We start from the raw sequence: 24,784 nt of genomic DNA, 5'->3' as shown, positions 1-24,784 counted from the left end.
AAGCGACCTGGAATTGAGGAGAAACTTCCTAACAGAGAGGACCATTAACCAGCGGAACAGCTTGCCACCGGAAATCGTGAAGGCTCCATCGCTGGAGGTTTTTAAGAGGAGACTGGACAGTCGCTTGTCTGAGATTGTATAGGTTCTCCTGCTTGAGCAGAGGGCTGGACTAGAAGACCTCCAAGGTCCCTTCCAGATTCTGTTCTGTTCTGTTCTGTTCTGTTCTATTCTATTCCATTCTATTCTATTCTGATTTCTTATTCTATTCTATTATTCTCTTTTCTTCTGCTATTTTCTATTCTATTCTATTCTATTCTATTCTATTCTATTCTATTCTATTCTATTCTATTCTATTCTATTCTATTCTATTCTATTCTGATTTCTTATTCTATTCTATTATTCCCCTCGCTCCCCATTTGGTACTTTGTCTGTGATTCCTCCTCCTCTTCCTCCTCTTCCTCACCAGCCTCCTGCACTCTCTGTCCAACTACAGATAGTCCTCTAATTACAACCATTGATTTAGTGACCGTTGGAAGTTACAACGGCACTGAAAAAAAGTGACGTATGGCCCTTTTCACACGACCATTGGAGCGCCCCCCCTCCCTCCCACGGTCACGGGATCAGAATTCAGATGCTTGGTAACTGTCTCATAGTTATGACGGTCTTTGTGTCACGCGATCCCGTTTTGCGACCTTCTGACAGGAAAAGTCCGGCGGGGGGGGGGGGAGCCGGATTCACCTCATCACAACGATGGGGGGGAGGGGCGGCAGAAAGTTCGTAAAACGGGGCAAAACTCCACATTCTTGACAAGCGTCTCGCTCCGCGACAGAAGCGTTGGGCTCAGCGGCGGCAGTGGTAATGCTGAGGGCTGCCTGTACAGACTCAAACCCAGCCCTTCGGCTGTCAGCTGTTTGGCATCAGCCGGAGAAGCCCTGGATGGAGGCCGAGTCAATGCTAACCTACCCCTGTTTTTTTTTGGAGGCAATTCGTGGCCAAGCATTGCTCGTTTAACCAGGTGTTCAACCAGCAGGGTCTCTAACCTACTGAGATTGTTTGTTTTTTTTTCCCCTGCCCACACAAATGTCTCAAAAATAGTCTTTTTTTTTTTTCCCCCTCCGTGAAGCCAGGAACCAATTATCTCAACGGTTTTGAATGGATTTCTGCACCTTTGCAATTGGCTGGCCCGTTCAAAGGGCAGGTAGGTGGGCCTTTTGACTCTTGTATCATTTTGGTTCCTGCTATGAGTTGGTGGGTGGGATGGAAATGCATGTCGCACACTGCAATTTCCCCCCTTTTTCCATATTCTGGGAGAGTTGGAGCTTTTATTTTTTTTAAAACTGTGGTTTTTATTTTAAACTGCGCTCAGCCCATTTTAATCCACGGGGGTCTGTGCGAACGGCGTCCCAGCACTGGCCATTTTCGGTTAGTGTGAAATATAGTGAATTTGGGGGGGAAACTGAGACTTCGGTGGTTAGGTGGGATTGCTCTGTTGCAACATCCACATTTTAGAGTTCTGATCAGTAGTGGGATTCAAAAAATTTTTACTACCAGTTCTGTGGGCTTGGTGGGCGTGGCATGGCAGGTGTGCCTTGGTGGGCGTGGCAGAGGAAGGATACTGTAAAATCTCCATTCCCTCCCCACTCCAGGGGAAGGATACTGCAAAATCTCCATTCCCTCCCCACTCCAGGGGAAGGATACTGCAAAATCTCCATTCCCTCCCCACTCCAGGGGAAGGATACTGTAAAATCTCCATTCCCTCCACACTCCAGGGGAAGGATACTGCAAAATCTCCATTCCCTCCCCACTCTATGGGAAGGATACTGCAAAATCTCCATTCCCATCCCACTCCAGGGGAAGGATACTGCAAAATCTCCATTCCCAACCCACTCTATGGGAAGGATACTGCAAAATCTCCATTCCCTCCCCATTCCAGGGGAAGGATACTGCAAAATCTCTATTCCCTCCCCACTCTATGGGAAGGATACTGCAAAATCTCCATTCCCATCCCACTCCAGGGGAAGGATACTGCAAAATCTGCATTCCCAACCCACTCCAGGGGAAGGATACTGTAAAATCCCCATTCCCTCCCCACTCCAGGGGAAGGATACTGCAAAATCTCCATTCCCTCCCCATTCCAGGGGAAGGATACTGCAAAATCTCTATTCCCTCCCCACTCTATGGGAAGGATACTGCAAAATCTCCATTCCCATCCCACTCCAGGGGAAGGATACTGCAAAATCTCCATTCCCATCCCACTCCAGGGGAAGGATACTGCAAAATCTCCATTCCCAACCCACTCTATGGGAAGGATACTGCAAAATCTCCATTCCCTCCCCATTCCAGGGGAAGGATACTGCAAAATCTCTATTCCCTCCCCACTCTATGGGAAGGATACTGCAAAATCTCCATTCCCATCCCACTCCAGGGGAAGGATACTGCAAAATCTGCATTCCCAACCCACTCCAGGGGAAGGATACTGTAAAATCCCCATTCCCTCCCCATTCCAGGGGAAGGTTACTGCAAAATCTCCATTTCCTCCCAATCAGCTGGGACTCGGGAAGCAGAGAATAGATCAGCCAGAGGTGGTATTTACCGCTTCTCCGAACTACTCAAAATTTCCGCTACCGGTTCTCCAGAACTGTCAGAACCTGCTGAATACCACCTCTGGTTCCTGATGCTTTTTTTTTTTTTTTTTTTTAAACGTTTTTGTCTGGTTTTCCCCCCTACTGTCCCCTCTTTAGCAAAACTGGCTGTGCTTTTTGAAAAGCTTTTGAATTGCGAAGATTTGCATCCCCCGGGCGGGAGTCCCTAAATAAATTTAAAAAAAAAAGTGGAGGACTAGTAAAAGTTCACACTCTAATTTATTTAAGGTGATGGTGGCAGTGGAAATAGCTACATAGGTTCTTTAAAAATATATATATACAGTGGGTGTGCATGAATGAATGTGCATTAAACCCGCCTCGGAGGCCTTCCCTGGTTCAAGAGCAAGAAAGGGGGCTCTTGTTTGTGCAAGGCTCCGTGTGAGCTCCGTGGTCAAGATCGAAGCCGAAAACGTCGAGAGAGAAAGGACAACCTTTTTGGGACGCCACACAGAGCCCCAGATTTGTTCGGAAGGAATGCCCAACGGACTGCTTCAAGAAGAAGGTTTTAATTCTTCCATCCTGGTTTGGCTCATTTGGTTCCAAACGGCCAAGAGCGATCGTTCGAAATCCCCCCTTCCTTCCTCCTTGTTTTCCAAAAGTCTCAGATGTTCTCCACGCTTTTTGTCGGCTTGTTAAAGTGCTACTTGGAAGTAAAGTCTGAACCGGAACCACAAGAGATAGAGGGTAAATACAGGGGACGGGCGCAATGGCGGGATTCAGCCGGTTCGAGCGAATCGGTAGTGAAATTACTGGCTGGCCCTGCCCCTTCTCCCCCCCTTCCAGGAGTTCCCATGTGCCCCATTTTGGCTCCCAGATAAATGCAGGGAGGCCTCCTAGGCCCAAAATGGAGCGTGCGGGGGGGCAGTGCACCCCCCCACAGCCCGTTTTCACTCCCAGGAGCCTAGGGAGGCCTACTAGGCCCAAAACGGGGCATGAGGGGGGAGTGCACCCCCCACAGCCCGTTTTCACTCCCAGGAGCCTAGGGAGGCCTACTAGGCCCAAAACGGGGCGTGAGGGGGGAGTGCACCCCCCACAGCCCGTTTTCACTCCCAGGAGCCTAGGGAGGCCTACTAGGCCCAAAACGGGGCGTGAGGGGGGAGTGCACCCCCCACAGCCCGTTTTCGCTCCCAGGAGCCTAGGGAGGCCTACTAGGCCCAAAACGGGGTGTGAGGGGGGGTACTAGGCCCAAAACGGGGCGTGAGGGGGGCAGTGCGTCCCCCACAGCCTGTTATCGCTCCCAGAGGACTGCAGGGAGTCCTACTAGGCCCAAAACGGGGCGTGGGGGGGCAATGCACCCCCCACAGCCCGTTTTCGCTCCCAGGAGCATAGGGAGGCCTACTAGGCCCAAAATGGGGCGTGAGGGGGGGCAGTGCGCCTCCCACAGCCTGTTATCACTCCCAGGAGACTGCAGGGAGGCCTACTAGGCCCAAAATGGGGCGTGGGGGGGGGCAGTGCACCCCCCCACAGCCCATTTTTGCTCCCAGGAGCCTAGGGAGGCCTACTAGGCCCAAAACGGGGCTTGAGGGGGGGTACTAGGCCCAAAACGGGGCGTGAGGGGGGCAGTGCGACCCCCACAGCCCGTTTTCGCTCCCAGGAGACTGCAGGGAGGCCTACTAGGCCCAAAATGAGGTATGGCGGGACAGTACGTTCCCCCCATGGCCCTTTTTTGCTCCCAGGGGGATGCAGAAGGCCGAGTGCTGCCTGTCCCAACCCCTGGCCACGCCCGCCATGGCCAACCCAGCCAGTCATTAGGGCAGAGAACCAGTTTTTAAATTGTTCGAATCCCACCACTGGATGGGCAGGAATTCAACCTGCTATGGGACCGAGAATTTTGGCTTCTAAAACATGGCTGGATTTAGTGGATCCAAGCAATAACCAACCCCAACGGTTCCCACCAAGAAAAAGAGCTTGGGTGCCCCTTACCCCACAGCCCTGTCCCCCTAAAAGCTTGTAGTAGTGTGTGAAAATGTGGGGGCACTTCTCCCAACGGTGTCCCCTTCAGCATCAGATCCAGGAGGATCAAAAGCCCAGCTGCAAAGGAAAGAAATTCCCCCTTTTCCCCCAAAAACGCAACCAGATTCATGGCAGAGAGATATGGCCGTTTTCAAGAGATCGCGCTCCAGGGGTGGGGGGTGGGGGGGGGATGCGAGGAGAACCGCTTGAAGACGCTTTCTCGAGTAGCTTCCGTGTGCGTTGTAGGGATCGTGTCCTGCACACCGGCGACGCAAGTCGCGACTCAACCTCGTCTTGAGTGAGAAAAAAAAGAGGGGAGAAATGATCTGGGCACCACGAGCTCAAGGCCAAAAGCATGGGTTAGATAGATGACTTGCTTAGTGTCCTCCAGAAATTCTGGACTACAACTCCCATCCCAGAGCCTTTCCTGGCTGGTGCGATGGAAACCAAAATCGAAGACCTCCGAGGACCCCAAACCTGTTCTGATAAACGTTCATAATACTGCTGAACAAGGTTTCTTCTCAGTATATATATATATATCTTTATATATACGGGAAAAGTCCCTTCCCATGTTCCTAGGTGGCACACGGCAAGAAAATCCACGTTTCTTCTGCTCAGTTTTGAGCAAGGATCTCAGAGCAAAGGGAAGGAAGATGCATTCCATTCCTGTCGGCAACCTCCCCAAACTTTCACCATCCCCAAATCTGGAACGGGCAGAATCTCCACCAGGGAATTAAAAAGAGTTCTCTTCGGAAAGCTGGCGATGGTGACTCCATCTTGGCAGGAGTCCGTTCTCCAACCGGCCTCTTCTCTTCTTCATCCTTCCGATTCCAAAATCCAGACGCCGTCCGTCTGTCCGTCCATCCATCCGTCCATCCGCGTACCCCCCCCCCCCCACTAGCCCAGCTTCCTGTCCTCTCCCTTGGATTCTGCGCCTCGTTTTCCCTTTTCTTCCACATCGGAACAGGATGGAGGTTTGAGAGAGGAAAGAGAAAGAGAGAGAGAGAGAGAGAGAGAGAAAGAAGCGGAGAGAGAAAATGGAGGAGGTGGGAGCTTCTGGTGGAAGTTCAGTCGTTTTTAGGGTGTTCATGGGGATTGGTGCCTTCAGGGACCTGGATGAAGGAGTCTTCTCTGAGGTACTCGCTCGGCGGGCCCAGATCGCACGCCTGGCAGCTGCACTGCAAGATTTTTTCCACCAATTTTTCCACCCGGGAGTCATTGGGACAATCCAACGATACCTGGGAAAGAGAGGAGCAGATAGGAGGCAGGATGAGGAGACGCACAGCAGCCTCAAGGATCCCCGTCGTTGGGAATGGGCTCGCAAAAGGAAGGAGCCCCCCCCTTTGTTTCCTAGGAGGTGCCGCAAACCTGACTTTATAAGCACTGGATTCTCCTCAGCAAAATTCGGATTCATTTTTTTTTTTTTTGCTTCTCCTTGATCTACCCTAGCCGGGATTTTCCTATGCCCCTTAGCGCACGCCCCGACCACTCACCCTCTGTGCATCCGTAAAGGGAAGGACTGTGGATTGCAAACGGGCATGGTGCCCACGCAACCTTCGTGCAATCCACACCCTTAGAAAGGAAACGACTAGCATCTGTGCTAGTCGTTCCCGACTCTAGGGGGCGGTGCGCATCTCCGTTTCGAAGCCGCTATCCGAAGACGTCTCCATGGTCATGTGGCCAGCATGACTCAATGCCAAAGGCACACGGAACGCTGTTACCTTCCCACCAAAGGTGGTCCCTATTTTTCTACTTGCATTTTTTTTAACGTACTTTCCAACTGCTAGGTTGGCAGAAGCTGGGACAAGTCACGGGAGCTCACCCCCGTTATGCAGCGCTCGGGATTCGAACCGCTGAACTGCCGACCTTTCGATCGACAAGCTCAACGTCTTAGCCACTGAGCCACCGCGTCCCTTATCCCAGGGTCAAACGCAGAAACTCACAATTTGCCACTGGATGCTGGAGGGCATGCAAGAATCGCAATGCACCAGGGACTCCGTCGACTGCGGCAAAGTGTTGGGGACGCTGTAGCTGAAGCACTGGCCCATGCAGGCTCTGGGAGAGGAGGAAGAAGGAATTAGGAAATATACATTTTGGTGGAACTTGGTGTCCCAGGGTCTGCCTGATGCCCACCCAGGGGGTGGGGGCATTTGGAGGGGAAGCTTTGGCACGGCACAGAAGGAAGAGCTCCAACTCTTCTACTTTTTCAAAGATTCCAGGCACCATCAGACCAGGGGTGAAATGTAAAATTTGTTACTACCGGTTCTGTGGGCGTGGCTTGGTGGTGGGGTAATGTGACTGGGTGGGCATGGCTAACTTTTTTTTTTTTAACTTTTCAAAGCATTTTTTTCTAATGCTTTGAAAAGCCTCTGACGATCCCAGCTGAGCCGTGCGATCATCAGAGGCTTTTTTTTTTTTTTACTTTTAAAAGCACTTTTTTCTTCGGAAGAGGTTGTAGAAAAAATGCTTTTAAAAGTAAAACAAAAAAGCCTCTGATGATCGTGCGGCTCAGCTGGGCATGGTGGGGGGGGGCACAGGGATTTTTGCTACCACCCGCCGCCATCGTTACTGGATTGGGCGATCCGGTCCGAACCGGGAGCATTTCACCCCTGCACCAGACCCCCAGCACCAGTGGGCTAATGTGGGTGTCCTTCCCAAGGAAAGCCCACGGCAACAGGAATTGCCATCCAAATTTAAATAGAATCCACTGCCCCAGATGTCGTCATAGGCGATCAGAAGCTCAGCGCACGTGTGATCACGTTGCAAACCGGTAGTAAAGATAAGTATAATCCACCCCTGACACATATATATTATACAGCACACACACACAGATAGTGGAAAAAGGAAACTTGAGTGTTTACAAGGTCGATACGGTATGGAACAAAACTGTGACCGAATCTGGATGTTCTGCTTCGGGTACCACGAAAGTGCCCCCCCTTCCCGGAAGGCAGCAAGGAAAACAGGCAGTGAAGGGGATGTTGTAGCATCCCAGGCAATCCTGCGGGGACCCTGCTTAAGCATCGCTTATGTGCCAAATCCTGGATAGGAAGGAGCGAACTCCCAATGATCTTTTCTGCCGTCCTCACCACTCTCTGCACTGCCTTCCTGTCCGAAGCAGCGAAGTTTCCAAAATCAGACTAATACAATACGACAGTATGCTCTCAATCATCCCTCTACAGCAGGGGTGTCAAACTTGTGTCATCACGGCGGTGTCGCGTGACATATTGGGACTCTTCCTCACTTTGCTAAACTTGCCATGGGCGTGGCCAGTGCGTGACGCATCCGGCCTGCGGGCCACATGCTCGATAGCCCTGCTCTATAGAAAGTGGTGAGGACTGGAAGGAGGAAGCTGTATTTTTTTTTTCAGATGATGCAGAAAACGCATGTGGCGCTGTGCCCGCTTCGTTGTTGTCTCGCTGTTGCTAAAAACCGACAATTGTGAGTCCCTAACAATGCAAAAGAAGCAACGTCTGACCGCCAGGCCTTAAAAGAGACGGCGGAATCATTTGGCTGAGTTAGGACCATTACCTGTTTTGGATGGATTTTGAATTGCATCCATTGTGTCCGATAATCTGGGTGATGTTCTTGGCCTCACACCAGGCGTTCTTGTCCGGAAATAGAGCGAGTTTGTTAATATGAGACGGGGCGGCTAAGCTCAGGCAGGGGAAGAACGCGCTCAGCAGAAGTCTTAGCATCGTGGCTTGCACCAGCGGAAACCTAGAAGTGGGTTCAAACACACTTTTTAATTGGTTGGAAAAGAACATTTTTTTTCACCCCCCCTCTGTCTCGCTCTCCGCCAGTTCCTGTCTCAAAATTTGCAGGCTATACACATAAGACTTAACGACCACAATTGAGCCCAACATTTCTGTTGCTAAGCGAGACGTTTCTTAAGTGAGCTGTGCCCCATTTTAAGACCTTTCTTGCCACAGTCCTTAAGCGAATCACTGCATTTCTTAAGTTAGAGCAAACTTAAGGTCGTTAAGCTTGCTCACATTTGCGAACTGGTAGCAAAGGTAAGTGAATATTACCTTTGCACCTAACCCCTGGGACCGGGTGAAATGCTCCTGGTTCGGACCGGATCACCTGATCTGGTAGCGATGGAGGTGGGTGGTTCGGAGAACCGGTAGCAAAAATCCCTGCCCCTCTCCCCATGCCCAGCTGAGCTGCACAATCATCAGAGGCTTTTTTTTTTACTTTTAAAAGCATTTTTTCTACAACCTCTTCGGCCAAAAAAATGCTTTTAAAAGTAAAAAAAAAAAAACCTCTGATGATCGCGCGGCTCAGCTGGGATCATCAGAGGCTTTTAAAAGAAAAAAAAAGCCTCTGCTGATCAGGCAACTCAGCTGGGATCGTCAGAGGCATTTAAAAGAAAAAAACCCTTTTTTTTTCTTTTAAAAGCCTCTGACGATCCCAGCTGAGTTGCCTGATCGTCAGAGGCATTTAAAAGAAAAAAAGCCTCTGACGATCAGGCAACTCAGCTGGGATCGTCAGAGCCTTTTGAAAGCATTTTTTTACAACCTCTTCATCGAAGAAGTTGTAGAAAATATGGTTTTAAAAGTAAAAAAAAAAAAATTGGCCATGCCCACCCAGTCACATTAACACCCCCCCCCCAAAGCCATGCCCACCGAACCAGTAGTAACAAATTTTAGATTTCACCACTGCCTGGGACGCTGCGACCATCATAAATATGATGGTCGCAAATAAATACTGGGTCTGGTGGCTCAGCAGACTGATAGCACTGTGATTAACACCAGCTGTCTGCAATTACTGTAAGTTCGAATCTCACCAGGCTCAAGGTTGACTCAGCCTTCCATCCTTTCTAAGGTGGGTAAATTGAGGACCCAGTTTGTGGGGGCAATAAGCTGACTTTGTATAAAATATACAAAAGTATGAAGGCTATTGCTTAACGCACTGTAAGCTGCCCTGAGTCTCCAGAGAAGGGCGGCATGTAAATCAAATTAAAAAAAAATATATGATTCAGTTGCCAAGCATCCAAATTTTGATCCCATGCCCACGCGAATGTTGTAACTTTGAATGATCACTCAAGGAACTGTTGTAAGGTTGTGAGGACCCGGATTGTGGGGGAAATAAGCTGATTTTGTATAAAAAAGAACACCGCTTAGGGCAGGGCCGAAAGCCCTACTAAGCCGGTATATACTAAAAGTATGAAGGCTATTGCTTAATGCATTGTAAGCCGCCCTGAGTCTCCGGAGAAGGGCGGCATATAAATCAAACCAACCAACCAATCAATCAATCAATAAATAAATAAATCGAGGACTACCTGTATAAAAAAAAACCCCACCAAACCTAAAGACTATTCTATTTCTTTTTTTAAATCCTTCCAAGAGGTTAAAGAGAGATTCTTCAGCCTCTTGTCGAGAACTGGAATTGTTAAAAAAAAAAAGAAGATTGCAGTCCCTAATGAGTTTGCATTTCTGCATCTGAAGGCATTCTGCATACATCAAACACTTTATTATCTAGCAGCTTATCTAGGAATAAAGAAGCACCTCCTGAAGTAGTGTAAACAAAATAGATGCAATACAAAGAAAATTGCATTTAAAAAAAAATAAAACAATAGACTAATTAGTTGGTGTTTTTTTTTAAATGGAAGGGTGTTATGTAGCTTTTTTTGCAGGCAGGTGGAATTTTATAAGGAAACCACAACAAATCGTTCCAAGAAAGGGTTTAGAAGAGCAGAAGTGTGATTGAAAGAGAATTTTACACTATAATTCAAAATTCTTATACATAGCTAAGCGGGGGAAAAAGACTGCAATGTAGCATATGGCCAGCAGGGGTCACTGCTAGGAAAGGCAAATTGATAAATCTAGTTTTATGGATTTTTTGCAAAGTTTGCTTTTAAAAAAAAATAAAGATAAAACAAAAGTTAAAACTACAAATTCTGTGTTGTCTTCCTGGAAATATCCATGTTGTTTTCTCGGCAAAAATATTTTGTAAGGTTTGACTTCCCAAACTACATTGTCGAGATTTCCTGGTGGTGACTTGTCCAAGGAAAAAAACATCGGCCATGCCCTTCCTTTAGCAACTTGTTCTGGGTCTGTGAACATTTTTCCACTGTGATCTAAATGTTTCATTTCCAAAACTGGGAAGTTGGTAAGCGACACAGGGCTGCCCTAACCATTAGAGAGAAATTGGGTTTCTAAACCAAAGATGTCATCTGCGTTTTATCCTTAGGTGGGGTAAAATATTTCCAAACCTTTTCACCACCCCCTGCTATTATTTGACATTATTTCCAATGGTCTGGTCATGACAAGACTCTAAAAAGTTTTGAAAAAAAGACTTAAGCAAGATTGTTTGAGTGTCGTTATTTGTTTGGGACAATTGCCCACAGAATGGGGGTTGCTGATTTAAGGCAATTGAATGGTATAAATATTTTCATATTTTCCTCTAATAGGGTTGTCATTCATGGATGTGGAGCCAAAAAGGATCCAGAACCAGACTAAACCGAGCAAATGATGTTCATCCGGAGAAGGAATTCCGAATTATTTCAGATAACCTAGGTGAGTTAGGCAATTTATAATGCAGCCTGTGAAAACTTGATGCATTTTAATAAAAGGAAAGGCTCTAGCAAACTCTTTCCAGGGTGAAGCTGTAAAATTGAGCTGATCCGTATTGGACTGATCTAGTGAGAAAAAAAAATTTTTGGTTTGAATGGTGGAGCACAAAGAAATGGGCAAAGATTTGGGGTAGAAATAGAGATTTGCACGAAGCATCCCTGGAGGAAGACTGGATAAATGCTTTTAAGAAAAAACATGGGGATGATGAATGTCTCTGTGAGGTGACCAGGAACTGAGCTTATCTCAAGGTAGGCTCTAATTTAATTTATATAAAGAGAAAGAAAATTCCCCTAGTAGCAAAAATCCTGGGGAAACAAAGGCAGTCTGTCTCATTGGCTTGCAAATGAGTGTGATTTCAGGAAATCAAACAAGAAATCAAACAAGAACAATTTGCCTCCAGAAGTTGTGAATTCTCCAACACTGGAAATTTTTAAGAAGATGTTGGATAACCATTTGTCTGAAGTGGTGTAGGGTTTCCTGCCTGGGCAGGGGGTTGGACTAGAAGACCTCCAAGGTACCTTCCAATTCTTTATTCTGTTCTGTTCTGTTCTGTTCTGTTCTGTTCTGTTCTGTTCTGTTCTGTTCTATTCTATTCTATTCTATTCTATTCTATTCTATTCTACTTTACTCTATTCTACTCTTCATTCCACTATTCTATTCTATTCTATTCTATTCTCTTCTATTCTTCATTCCTCTGTTCTGTTCTGTTCTGTTCTGTTCTGTTCTGTTCTTCATTCCTCTATTCTATTCTATTCTATTCTATTCTATTCTATTCTATTCTATTCTATTCTATTCTATTCTATTCTTATTCCTTGTTCTATTCTGTTCTATTCATTCCATTCCATATTTTCTATTCTATTCTATTCTATTCTATTCTATTCTATTCTATTCTATTCTATTCTATTCTATTCTATTCTATTCTATTCTTTCTATTCTTCTTCAATCCATTCCATTCCATATTTTCTATTCTATTCTATTCTAAGATGGCTTAACAGAAGATGATAAACAGGTAGACAGACCGACTCGTGCATGTATATGTCTAAAGTCTTCCTTTGGATAATAACTCGCCTCTAATACGCAATAATAATTGCGTGCCGCAATTACGGTGGAATAAATACCATCGACCTGGAGTCCATCCCCCTGCGGTGAACCCATTCAGCATATTTACATCTTTTTAATTTATTGCTCAGTCCTTCCCGATCCTTTGGAAAAGACGTAACTCTACTTTGGGAGTTGAGCAAGGTCGGCTCCTCCTCGAGGGTGAGAGGACGAGGGCGGCCTGCCAAGCAAAAACCAAAATTAGGGCAAAGATGAAAGGTGCCAACAGGGAAGGCAAAGCAGTGGCAGAAAATTTCGTAGCATAATCCAGAGTGACTGGAATCGTTCTATAGAAGCGTTTTGCTTCGCTTTTGGAAGAAAGGGGGGAAAAAAATGCGCAGCCATGCCGGATTTGTTAACTCGGTGGGAAATAAGAAGGATTCACGCACCAACGCACATCGTTTGTTGGTGACTTTGCACCAATCTTCTTAGGTGTGCAAATCTAGAGAAGAACCGAGCCCTTTCTCTTTCTTTCTCTAGGTAAGACAGACTGGAGAAAAAAAAAAAAACCTTCATCTTTGCAGAGATGCTGTTAGCATCCAGAGTTCAAATCGCTTTCTGTCTCGCAATTTGAAGGTGCAATTATCTCGTTTTGGGCATTGGGCTGAGGATGATGGTCTTGGATGCCATCAGAAAGACACAGGATTTTTTTTTTAAAACAGGCCGTCCTATTTTGCCCTTTCCCGATCCTTTGCTTTTTTTAAAAAAATAAACATTTTAGTGAATAGCCCAGCCGAGGGGGGAGAAAAATGCTAAAGTTCTAGTTTCCGAACAAAAGGATTCTTTTTTTTTCTTTTATTAGAAAAAGGAGACAAAAAGACAGCAGGTGGGACCCAGTTAAACTGTTGAAAAAAGAACGGTGCAGCTTTTATTTCAAGAAAACCAAGCTAAAGTGACATCCAAAGAAGAATTGGGAACAGTTATAAATTTAAAAGCCAGGTCACCTTTGTCCCCTTAGCGGACAAATAAAACTACAGACAAATCTTCCGTCTTTGCAACAAATGAACTTCCAAAACATAAATTCTATTGATCCCCCAAATTAATGATTTTTTTCCCCACAGAGACATTGCAGGACCAACTGCATTATTACAATAATGTAGATTATTATTATTACAAAAAAATAAAATAAAATTATGCAGGTAAATAAGACAGGTAGCAGTAAGGGCAGATATTCCACTCCTTCGGTGGTAGGTGATGAGGAGGGAGCATTTATTTATGTATTTTCAGTATTTACCGTGTTTCCCCAAAAATAAGATCCTGTTTTATATTTATTTGAATCTCGAAATAAGCGCTTGGCCTTATTTTCGGGGAGGTCTTATTATTTTGGGGCTCGTGGAGCAAGACGGGGCCCCTCTTGCTGTCTTACTTGATTTCCAGCTCTGTGTTTAAATATTTTTGGGGAGGGCTTATTTTCGGGAGGGGGGGAAGGCTTATTTTAACGCATGTGTTCAAAAGCCCGATTGGGCTTATTATCAGGGGATGTTTTATTTTCGGGGAAACAGGGTATTTATTTATTTATTTCTAGCATGTATGATCTGCCTTAAAGGACTCTGTGTGGCATGCAACATCTCATCACGCCAAGAACACAAAAAAAAAAAAAAAAAATCAGAATTAAATCCTAATTGTGCTTTAAAAAGCCACCAAAAAGCAAAGATATAACCCTTCTCCCATCCTAAAAGGGATGGCAGCCACTATTAGCCAGGTGAATCCAAAACCACCTGGGAATAAAAAACAGTTTTACCGCCTGAAAGAGCGTGCCTGAAAAGATTTATAAACTGCTGACATGAGATGTTAGATCTGTTGGTCTGTTGACCAGGACCACAATGATGCTCAGAGATCCGGAGGCAAACTTAGAAAAAAAAAGAGTGTTTTGCTCGCTTCTAACTTGATTTGCACCTCCAGGAAACTTTAAGAGACTCAAAAACCACCATTGTGCGAGGGTAACCTCTTGCCATCGTGGCTATTTCTGGAGAAAGTGGTCTCTTTCCTCCCAAACCAGGATCACAAGAGGAGTAGCAATCATGGTTAGCCTCAGAAGGAAAGGGAAACCCACAAGTCGCCTTTGGAGAAACCAAGGCAGGGGGGAAATGTAAAATTTGTTACTACCGGTTCTGTGGGTATGGCTTGGTGGTGGTGGGGTAATGCGACTGGGTGGGTGTGGCCAACTTAAAAAAAAAAAACTTTTCAAAGCATTTTTTCTAATGCTTTGAAAAGCCTCTGCAGATCAGGCAACTCAGCTGGGATCGTCAGAGGCTTTTCAAAGCATTTTTTTTAACCACCTCTTCAGCCAAGAGGTTGCCGAAAAAAAATGCTTTGGAAACCTCTGACGATCCCAGCCGAGCCGTGCGATCATCAGAGGCTTTTTTTTTTTACTTTTAAAAGCATTTTTTCCTCGGAAGAGATTGTAGAAAAAATGCTTTTAAAAGTAAAAAAAAAAAGCCTCTGATGATCGTGTGGCTCAGCTGGTCATGGTGGGGAGGGGGGGCAGGGATTTTTGCTACCGGTTCTCCGAACCACCCGCCTCCATCGCTACCGGATCGGGCGATCCGGTCCGAACCAGGAGCATTTCACCCCTGGACCAAGGGGTGTGGAAGGAACCAAGCTAACCAGGTTTTTAGCCGCCCAGTTTTCCCATTCTAGATCCTGGGAGTGGAGCAGGGAACATCGGATGTTCCCAACCAGCTTTCCTCTCCAAGTCCTAACTTGGCCTAATCTGGTTTGGCTTCTCAGAGGGAGACAAGACGGGGCAGGTTTTCAGATTGAAAAACCCAAATCATTAAAGAGCGAAAGCAAGAGTTCCGCTTTAGTCGAAAAGCAAAAGGTATCGGAGCTTTTAATCATCCAGAAAAAAAGGGGGTGGTTAAAAGAAATCAGGAATTGTAATTGTAAATGAGGATGTAGTAATGTGTGTGTGTGGAGAGGGAGACATTTTAGAAGCCCCCTCCCCTCCCGCCAAGTATTAAGAATCTGCTTAAAAGCTTCGCTTTTAAAGAATTTCTGCTTTCCCTTCTGAATGTCTACTACTTTAAATTAATTTTAAATCTTGATTTAAAAGGTTTTGTTGTCCCCTTTTAAGAGGCAGGATACAGAAGGAGGAAAAAACAAAGTAGAACCTTCCTATCCAGGAGTAGTCTACCTCCCGCAAACAATTCAGCACCCAATGCTGGAAGAGCAAAGTATAAAAGTATAATACGTTGTGTTATTAGGTTGGTTTCAAACCACGGAATGATTTTAAATTGGAGGGGGGGGTTCCCCCGTCCTGTATTTTTATTTTATTTTTTTAAACCGACTTCATGGATAGCTTCGTTCACTTGTTTGGTCCAACTTGTCTTTTTCTCAATTTTAAGGGGGGGGGGGGAGAAACTGTGACTGAGCATTATTTGATCCGATTCTCTTTAAGTGGATAATAATAATAACAGCCGCTGCGCAAAATGGCCCGGGAGATGTTATAATATTAAGGGTGTCTAATCTCTAATAAAGCGAATTGGACGGTCCAACTAATTAGAATCACTGTAAAACAAATACGGAGTTTAATTTCACCCCTTAAGGCAGCCCAAATAAATGTCATTTTTAACAGAGGTAATAATAGGTTTTTTTTTTTTTTAAAAAAAAAGTCCCTTTGGGTAACCGCAAAATTGTTTTGTTTTTTTTAAATGCATGCAAGGTTTTAACTTCATTTTTTTTTTTTTAAACAGTAAGAAGACAAGTTTGTCTCCTGGTTGTTGAAAGGCAATGTTTTTTCCCTCTGGTATTCAAAGTCAGGCCCAAATTAATACATTTCAGATCCTTCTTTTTCATTCTGAAGCAGCGGTAAGGGGGAGAGAGAGAGAGAGAGAGAGAGAGAGAGGATTGGAAGATGTTCCTAAAAACATTTCCAGCCTGGGATTTTTCACGGATTTTTTTTGTTGTTGAGCAGAGAAAGGATCCGAGGAAAGACAGATGGAAATATTTTAATGGCTGCAAAAAAAAAAACCCCAGTTCCCTCCAGCACGTTTCTCATCTGCAACTGATTTATTTGCGAAGGTTTCTCCTCTTTCAAGCCATCCATCACAGGGGAGGATGAGAGGGAAGAAAGTGTATGGATGGAGGGGAGCATTTTAAAAATATCTGGTCTTGATGAGTGGCGAAGAGACTGCAGGTTTGCTCCCCCCTTTCACCCAACCCCTTGGAAAGTGGATGGGGGTGGGTGTGAAGGAGAATTATTATTACCTTATGGACTAGCATCTTTGAGCTTTTGCTGTCTGGCGCAGGGGGAAATAATTTTGAAATCGCTAGCGACCCACTCACCCCTTCCAACATAAATCTTTTGGAATTGCTGGTACAATTTATAGCTAAAAGGAGGGGAAAAAAGTACATTATTTCTTTGGCATGGATGCATCTCCGGTCCGCCCAGGTGTCTCCATCTGTGACTGCTCTTTGCCCGCCTTTCTAGGCGGATCTCTGAAGATAACTTTGTTCCCATGATTGACACCCCAAATAAGCACACCCATCTTCCAGCAGAAAAAAAACAAGGTGTGCAAATGTTTACGGCAAAGAAGTCGCGAATCAAACTTCACCTTTTTTTCCCCCCCCCAGAGACAAAACCGATCGTGATCACTATTGTTGCAGGATTCCCTCCGAAACACAAAAATGAATTTTTGAAATGCAGAGAAGGTGCTGACTGGCCGCATCTCCCTTTGGCCGTGCAATGTGGAATTTCACATTTGTTTCCTTTTAAAGTTTGGAAGCGCGTAAGCCGAAGGATATGAACCGCATCAGGCTTGTGTTCGTGGACCTGTGTATATTACCAAGCAGGCGGCTGAGTCCACAAAACAGGTTGAAGCATTTACTGCAGACCCCAAATAGTGGCCAAATAGAATAGAATAGAATAGAATTCTTTATTGGCCAAGTGTGATTAGACACACAAGGAATTTGTCTTTGGTGCAGAAGCTCTCGGTGTACATAAAAGAAAAGATACGTTCGTCAAGAATCATAAGGTACAACACTTAATGATAGGCATAGGGTACAAATAAGCAGTGACATCTTCCACTTAAGGATTCAAGGGGGGGAAAAAAAGAGAGAGAAAAACATCTTTTCAGATTATCAGGAAAGGAAAAAAATCAGACCTTTCCCCCCCGACGTACCCTATGATAAGTCAAATTTAGCGCAAAGTGTGGCCCTAGACTTCAGCCAGTGAAACCCCGCAGAACAGTTTGTAAACCTGGAAAAGGCGGATGGAAAACGATTTTTAAAATCGACTCACCTTCTGGAACAAGAGTTTGATCCCGTAGGCAGCAGCCAAAGATTAAAACAGGGTTATTATTCAACCAAGTCCACAGGAGCGGCAGAAAAAATCCAGGTTGAAATCCGTGTCTAATAAAACCTCTGACAAGTTATGTCTGCCAGAGCATCCCAGGATAAGGAAAACCCCGGAAAAAAAAAAAGGGTAGAGAGGAAGAAGGGAGACAATTAAGCATCTGAACCTCAAGAAAAAACTTATAATTTTCCGTGTTCAAATTTGCAGAGAGATCCAGAGACTTCCAGTCGATTGCAAGTTATTTCTCCGGGACCAACTGAAATCCAGCAGCAGGAGAGAAAAAAAAAAGTTGAAATAATTGTCCCAAAGATCCAGAAACGGACACGAAAAATCACAAAACTCCTGCAGACTGGAGCAGCGGAGGTGGAAGGGGAAAAGTTAGGTTCTTAGAGCGAAACAGAGGCATAGCCCTTCCTGCCCAGGGAAAATCCGTTCAGAATCTGCGGCTTCCCCGAAGTTTCCGCAACATCTTAAGGCAGAGTTTAAATCGGTTAGCCCATCCCTCAAGAGGAGGATGCAAGGACTGGCTTATAAATCAGCCTCATTTCTCCTCCTCCTCCTCCTCCTCCTCTGTATTTCAGCTCTTCTGGCTCCTGTCAGTTCAGGAGGAGGAGAGAAAAAAAGAGAATTTTTAGAAGCATTTTGAATAGAGCAAGAAAGAGGATTAGGGGACTGGAGGCTAAAACATATATGAAGAACGGTTGCAGGAACTGGGTATGTCTACTTTAATGAAGAGGAGGACTAGGGGAGACATGATAGCAGTCTTCCAATATCGCAGGGGCTGCCCCAAAGAAGAGGGAGTCAAGCTATTCTCCAAAGCCCCTGAAGGCAGGACAAGAAGAAATGGATGAAAACTAATCAAGGAGAGAAGCAACTTAGAAGTAAGGAGAAATTTCCTGACAGTTAGAACAATTAATCCGTGGAACAACTTGCCTCCAGAAGTTGTGAATGCTCCAACACTGGAAGTTTTTAAGAAGATGTTGGATAACCATTTGTCTGAAGTGGTGGAGGGTTTCCTGCCTAAGCAGGGGGTTGGACTAGAAGACCTCCAAGGTCCCTTCCAACTTTGTTATTCTATTCTGTTCTGTTCTGTTCTGTTCCATTCCATATTTTCTATTCTATTCTATTCTATTCTATTCTATTCTATTCTATTCTATTCTATTCTATTCTATTCTATTCTATATTCTGAGAGAGGCAAGAATGAGCAAGTTTGGGAGAAGAGAGGAGGAAAAAAATAATGAAAAGTCTCCTTTGCTGGATTTTGCACCCTCAAATACTTCGCAACTTGTGGCTGGAGTGGGGAGGGGGTGTCAGCCTTATGGAGAACTCCAGGTTTAGATGCAATTGTCTTTCTTTCTTTCTTTCTTTCTTTCTTTCTTTCTTTCTTTCTTTCTTTCTTTCTCTCTCTCTCTCTCTCTTTCTCTCTCTCTCTCTCTTTCTTTCTTTCCTTCCTTCCTTTTCTTTTCCTTCCTTCCTTCCTTCCTTCCTTCCTTCCTTCCTTCCTTCCTTCCTTCCTTTCCTTCTTCTTTCTTTCTTTCTTTCTTTCTTTCTTTCTTTCTTTCTTTCTTTCTTTCTTTCTTTCTTTCTTTCTTTCTTTCTTCTTTCTTTTTCTTTCTTTCTTTCTTTCTTTTTGGCTTTGGATCCTGGATGTGGTTGTTGCAGGGATGCTTAGCTGGGCTCTGCCTTGGTGGTGTTCCCCCTTGGATGAAAAGATTCAGCTCTGGAAACCTGGAGAGGCTGGTGCTGCCCACAGCGCCAGAGGTATCAACGGGATCTGTTGGGCACACCGGTTCGAAATTTCGTTTCAAGGATGCGTGGGGGCGGTTTGCCCCTTCTAGGAAATCGCCTCTCCTCCTTCAGCGAAACCTCCAAAGATCGAAGCAGTCTATCAGACTGCACCCGTGGTTGAGGGAATGGCACGGCACGCTTCCTTCCCGGTGCCCTGCTCCTGGGGAGATACCCGGGGGGGTGCCAGGGGGAATCGACCGAAGGCAGAGCGGGTTGGGCATTGGGAGTGGGCACCGTGTAGGTGGGAAAACCTGTTTTAGCTCAGTCGGCGGATGCCACGGGCTTGGCAGCTTCGCTTCTCGGCTCTGGTTGAGCGCCAAAGAGGGAACATGTCGAGACAAGGCCAGAGACCCGCGTGGGAGGAAACGTCTCGGGCATCCATCTGTGCTTCGAACCCACACCTGGGTTCTTGGGAAAGGAGTGAGGGGGGCCCCCTCCTCCCCTGCCACCCGGATTGCATCCTGCTCCCTGCGCCCTGGGGCATTCTTCTCCAAGCAGCCGTGCCAGTTTCTGCCACCACCACCACCCTCCTCCGTAATGAAGACGAGATTGCACAAAGGGAGCCTGGCTGGCATGTGTGAACTCTGGCAGGGGTTGCGGAGAACATCTGGGATGGTTCTTTGGAATGCAGCTGGACGGCAGGGGGCAGATCTGGCTTCCTGAGGCCCCGAATCTAAAAAACCTCAGCTGCTTCCTCTTTTTTTTTTTCGGATATCAGCTTTCGTCCCTTTTTTTTCACTTTTTTTTTTTTTTAATTTTGAAAAGAAGGTTAAGGAAAAAAAAAAGAAGAGAATTTGTGGAGTTTTTTTTTTTTTTCTTTTCACAAGCTGGCACAGAAGGAGCCAAAGAGAGCAGAATAACCGAGCGGGAAGGGACCTTAGAGGTGTTCTAGTCCAACCCCCTGCTCAGAACCAGAAGCACCTTATACCATTTTGGACAAATGGTTGTCCAGGCTCCTCCTTAAAAACCTCCAGGGATGAAGCAACCCACAACTGAAAGACGTGGCTCTTTCATCCAATGGACTGACCCGTCTAAAATTGATAATTTTAATCAATTTTTAAACTGGATTTTAACTTACATTTAAATTTAAATCGTTGAATTTTATTCTTTGTAAGCCGCCCTGAGTCCTTCGGGAGAAGGGTGGCATATAAATTGCATAAATTGCATAAATTGCATAAATTGCATAAATAAATAAATAAATAAACTTCTGGTGGCAAGCTGTTCCACTGGTTAATTGTCCTCACTGTTAGGAAGTTTCTCCTTAATTCCAGGTTGCTTCTCTCCTTGGTTAGTTTCCATCCATTGTTTCTTGTCTTGCCTTCAGGTGCTTTGGAGAATAAGTTGACCCCCCCCTCTTCTTTGTGGCAGCCCCTCAAATACTGGAATACTGCTATCATGTCCCCCCACATCCTTCTTCGAAAGTCATGGCCCTAGAGAAAATGCGTCACAGAGAAGCGGGGGTCAAGCTATTTTCCAAAACACCTGAAGGCCGGACAAGGAATAATGGATGGAAACTGAACAAGGAGAGATTCTTTTTTTTTTTAATTGAAATTTATTATAATACAATACAGTACAATCAATCAGACCGTGTTATTTTTCTACACAGGTTAGATTGAGTCTTCTTTTACTTTTCATTGTAATATAACGTCATTTACATATGCATCTTAAGATTTATGTTAACTTTTATCTATTCTTTATTCTGTTATCAATCCACCTGTACCAGTCATCCCACACCGTATAATATTCTGAGTCTTTTTTCTCATTTAATTCTAACGTTAATTTGTTCATTTCGGCACATTCTAGAACCTTCTGAATAATATGTTCCTCTGGTGGTGTGTCCTTTCCTTTCCAATATTGGGCGTAAATCTATTCTTGCTGCAATGAGAATATGTATGATTAGATATCTTCCCCCCCCCCCCCCGATATTTCGTCTTTAGTATTCCCAAGAGAAATGTTTCAGGTATCAATTCGATTTTTTCATTGGTTGATTCTTGTAGCCAATTTTGAATTTTTCTCCAATGCCTCATCGCTTCGGGACAGGACCACCACATGTGAAAGAAGGTACCTTGGTGACAGTAGAGATTCAACCTGGAAATAAGGAGGAATTTTTTGACAGTGAGAACAATCAATCGATGGAACAGAAGCTGCCTTCGGAAGTTGTGGGAGCTTCATCCCTGGAGGCTTTCAAGAAGAGACTGGACTGCCATCGGTCAGAAATGGCGTAGGGTCTTCTGCTTGGGTGGGAGGAGGAGGTTTGGCAAGAAGTAAGGGATTGTAAGGCAAGAAGGAGGACCTCTACAAGTAGAAATAAATAAAACCCAAGTGGGAATTGAGCCTGCCAATCCAGGAGTAGTCTACCTGAGTCACAAAAAAGAGGAGAGAGATTTTGCACCGATGGTCTACCGGGGTGTGGGTGGGTGAGTGGGGGGGCTTTCCTTCTGCACAGCTACAGGGCTGGTTTTCTAGAGCTCTTAAAACAGGCAGAATAACTCAAACCAGCGAGATTTAAGCAAGAAAGCCAAATCGCAAACTGGCAGTGAAGCACGGCACTCACAGCAGAACTGTGAGTAAATGATGTTTGATCTGACTCCCGTTTACGAGCACCCCACCACACGGGGGTGGGGAAGGGAGGATGGTTACTCCGTCGACATGTGGCCGATGCTTTTTTTTCCCCCCAGCTTGAATCTGGGGAGAAGCCTCTGGCCTTGAGGCATTTAGGACGGGGGTAAAGAAGCCAGCTGGGGGTACCCAGAGGGCAGAAGAGGTGCCCACCATGTCACTGCCCGTTGCCTGCCATCAGCTGCCCACTCTGGCGGCAGCCCAAAAAGCCAATGCAATCCTAAATTGCATTAACAGAGGGATACAATCAAGATCGAGGGAGATACTAATACCACCCTATAAAGCCTTAGTAAGACCACACCTAGAATCCTGCATCCAGTTTTGGTCACCACACTATAAAAAAGATGTTGAGACTCTAGAAAAAGTGCAGAGAAGAGCAACCAAGAGGATTAGGGGACTGGAGGCTAAAACATACAATGAACAGTTGCAGGAACTGGGCATGGCTGGTCTAGTGAAGAGAAGGACCAGGGGAGACAAGACAAGGGCAGTCTTCCAATATTTGAGGGGCTGCCACAGAGAGGAGGAAGGGGGTCAAGCTATTTTCCAAGGCACCTGAAGGCCGGACAAGGAATAATGGATGGAAACTGATCAAGGAGAGATTCAACCTAGAAATAAGGAGAAATTTTCTGACAGCGAGAGCAATCGACCCATGGAAGTTGCCTTCAAAAATGGTCTCCAAGTCTCCAGTGATGAAGCTCCCACAACTTCTGGTGGCAAGCTGTTCCACTGGTTAATGGTCCTCACTGTTTCTCCTTAATTCCAGGTTGCTTCTCTCCTTGATTCACTTCCACCCATGGGTTCTTGTAGTCAGATGAAGAGAGTCGGAAGGGACCTTGGAGGTCATCTAGTCCAACCCACCACCCAAGCAGGAGACCATACACCATTTCTGACAAATGGCAGTCCAGTCTCTTCTTGAAAGCCTCCAGGGATGAAGCTCCATAACTTCCGAAGGCAACCTCTGTTCCGTGGGTTGATTGCTCTCCCTGTCAGGAAATTCCTCCTTATTTCCAGTTTGAATCTCTCCTTGTTCAGTCTCCATCCATTATTCCTTGTCTGGCCTTCGGATGCTTTGGAAAATAGCTTGACCCCCTTCCTCCTCTGGGGCAGCCCCTCAAATATAGGAAGTCTGCTATCATGTGTTCCCTGGTCCTTCTCTTCCCTAGACCAGCCATGCCCAGTTCCTGCAACCGTTCATCGTATATTTTAGCCTCCAGTCCCCTCATCATCTCAGTTGCTCTTCTCTGCACTTTTTCCAGAGTCTCAACATCTTTTTTATAGTGTGGTGACCAAAACTGGATGCAGAATTCTAGGTGTGGTCTTACTAAGGCTTTATAGGGTGGTATTAGTACCTCTCTTGATCTTGATTGTATCCCTCTGTTAATGCAATTTAGGACTGCAGAGCCTGCCACCTGTCACTCATCCATCCAGAACTAACCGGAGACCCAGAGATTAAAAAGGCAGAAATCGGGAGAAAATGCAGTTTGGCCGGAGCGTGCAAACGAAATCAAGGGAGCCTGGGGCTCGGCAGGTCCCCCTTTTATCGTTAAGCAAAAACACGCATCCCAGCACCCCGTTTGGGGGCTTCGGTCTTAAAAGGAGACGGAGGGATGGCAGCCTGCTTTAAAGGAAGAAGAAAGCGGGAAAGAGAAAGAGCGAACGAGAAACCGGTGATCATTTCCAGATGAGCAAGTAGGGACTCAAGTTTTTAACATTCCTTCGGGCACTCGAGCCGAGAGGGGCTGTTTTTTTTCTCCTCTCTCCCTCCTTCCGTGCCTAGAACGGCCTGTTTCGACATCCAGCCGGGCCCTGCCTGCATGCCAAGAGGGAAACAAAGGCCCGGTCAGGTTCCCGTCCCTTTTTATTTGGACGTAGTGTCTCCGCCATGGGTGTCCAGCAATGAAGGCATCCGTGCGCTCCCCCGCACCCCGGCCAGCTCTTCCTGGAAGGGTGCCTGCTCCTAGGACACTGGCAGGGTAGCCCAGAAAACGAAGGATAATAAAGAGCCTTGGTGGCGCAGCAGACTAAAGTGCTGTTAAGTAGCACCAGCTGCCTGCAATTACTGCGAGTTCAAATCTCACCAGGCTCAAGGTTGACTCAGCCTTCCATCCTTTCTAAGGTCGGTAAAATGAGGACCCGGATTGTGGGGGCAATAAGCTGACTTTGTATAAAAAAGAACACCGCTTTGGGGGTGCCCTACTAAGCAGGTATATACAAAAGTATGAAGGATATTGCTTAACGCGTTGTAAGCCGCCCCGAGTCTCCAGAGAGGGGCGGCATATAAATTGAACCAATAATAATAATAATAATAATAATTCAGACATGCCACCTGAACGTCCTCGAAGGGGTGCTGTGTTGAGAATTCTGGGTGGCTTAAGCTAGTCATCCAAAACTCCCTCTGGATAACACCCAACGCTGAGGGACAGAATACCCTGTTTTTCCTGAAAATAAGACTTCCCCTGATAATAAGCCCAATGGGGCTTTTGAGCGCATGCGCTAAAATAAGCCTCTCCCCCCGAAAATAAGCCCTCCCCAAAAATATTTAAATGCAGAGCAGGAAATCGGGTAAGACGGCAAGAGGATCCCCGTCTTGCTCCAAAATAATAAGACCTCCCCCGAAAATAAGGCCAAGTGCTTATTTCGGGGTTCCAAAAAATAAAATAAAATAAGACAGGGTCTTATTTTCAGGGAAACCCGGTACATTCCTTCACGACTTCCGGTCAACGGGTGTTATAAAAAAACCCGAAACAAATAACCGGAATAAAACTGCCAACGGCAGCTAAGAGCTCAGAAATGGATTCTTTTCAATCTGCAGA

The 24,784-nt window shown here is 45.7% G+C and overlaps 1 protein-coding gene across 1 annotated transcript; it reads right to left on the bottom strand.

Moving 5' to 3' along the window:
• Window positions 1–5,662: 5,662 nt before the first annotated feature.
• On the bottom strand, window positions 5,663–8,305 carry NBL1 (NBL1, DAN family BMP antagonist). Its single transcript, XM_070956145.1, has 3 exons — window positions 8,124–8,305; window positions 6,539–6,650; window positions 5,663–5,833 (listed from the first exon to the last, which is right to left on the bottom strand). Exons 1-3 carry the CDS (start codon window positions 8,288–8,290, stop codon window positions 5,663–5,665), a joined length of 450 nt encoding a protein of 149 aa, XP_070812246.1. The 5' UTR covers window positions 8,291–8,305.
• Between the last annotated feature and the right edge of the window lie 16,479 nt (window positions 8,306–24,784).

This window comes from Pituophis catenifer, unplaced genomic scaffold (assembly GCF_029215685.1).
Source record: "Pituophis catenifer annectens isolate HBS135680 unplaced genomic scaffold, rPitCat1.0.hap2 SCAF_18, whole genome shotgun sequence".
Lineage (NCBI taxonomy): Eukaryota > Metazoa > Chordata > Lepidosauria > Squamata > Colubridae > Pituophis > Pituophis catenifer.
The sequence above is the reverse complement of the archived record's forward strand: the minus strand, read 5'-3'. Positions and strand labels throughout refer to the sequence as shown.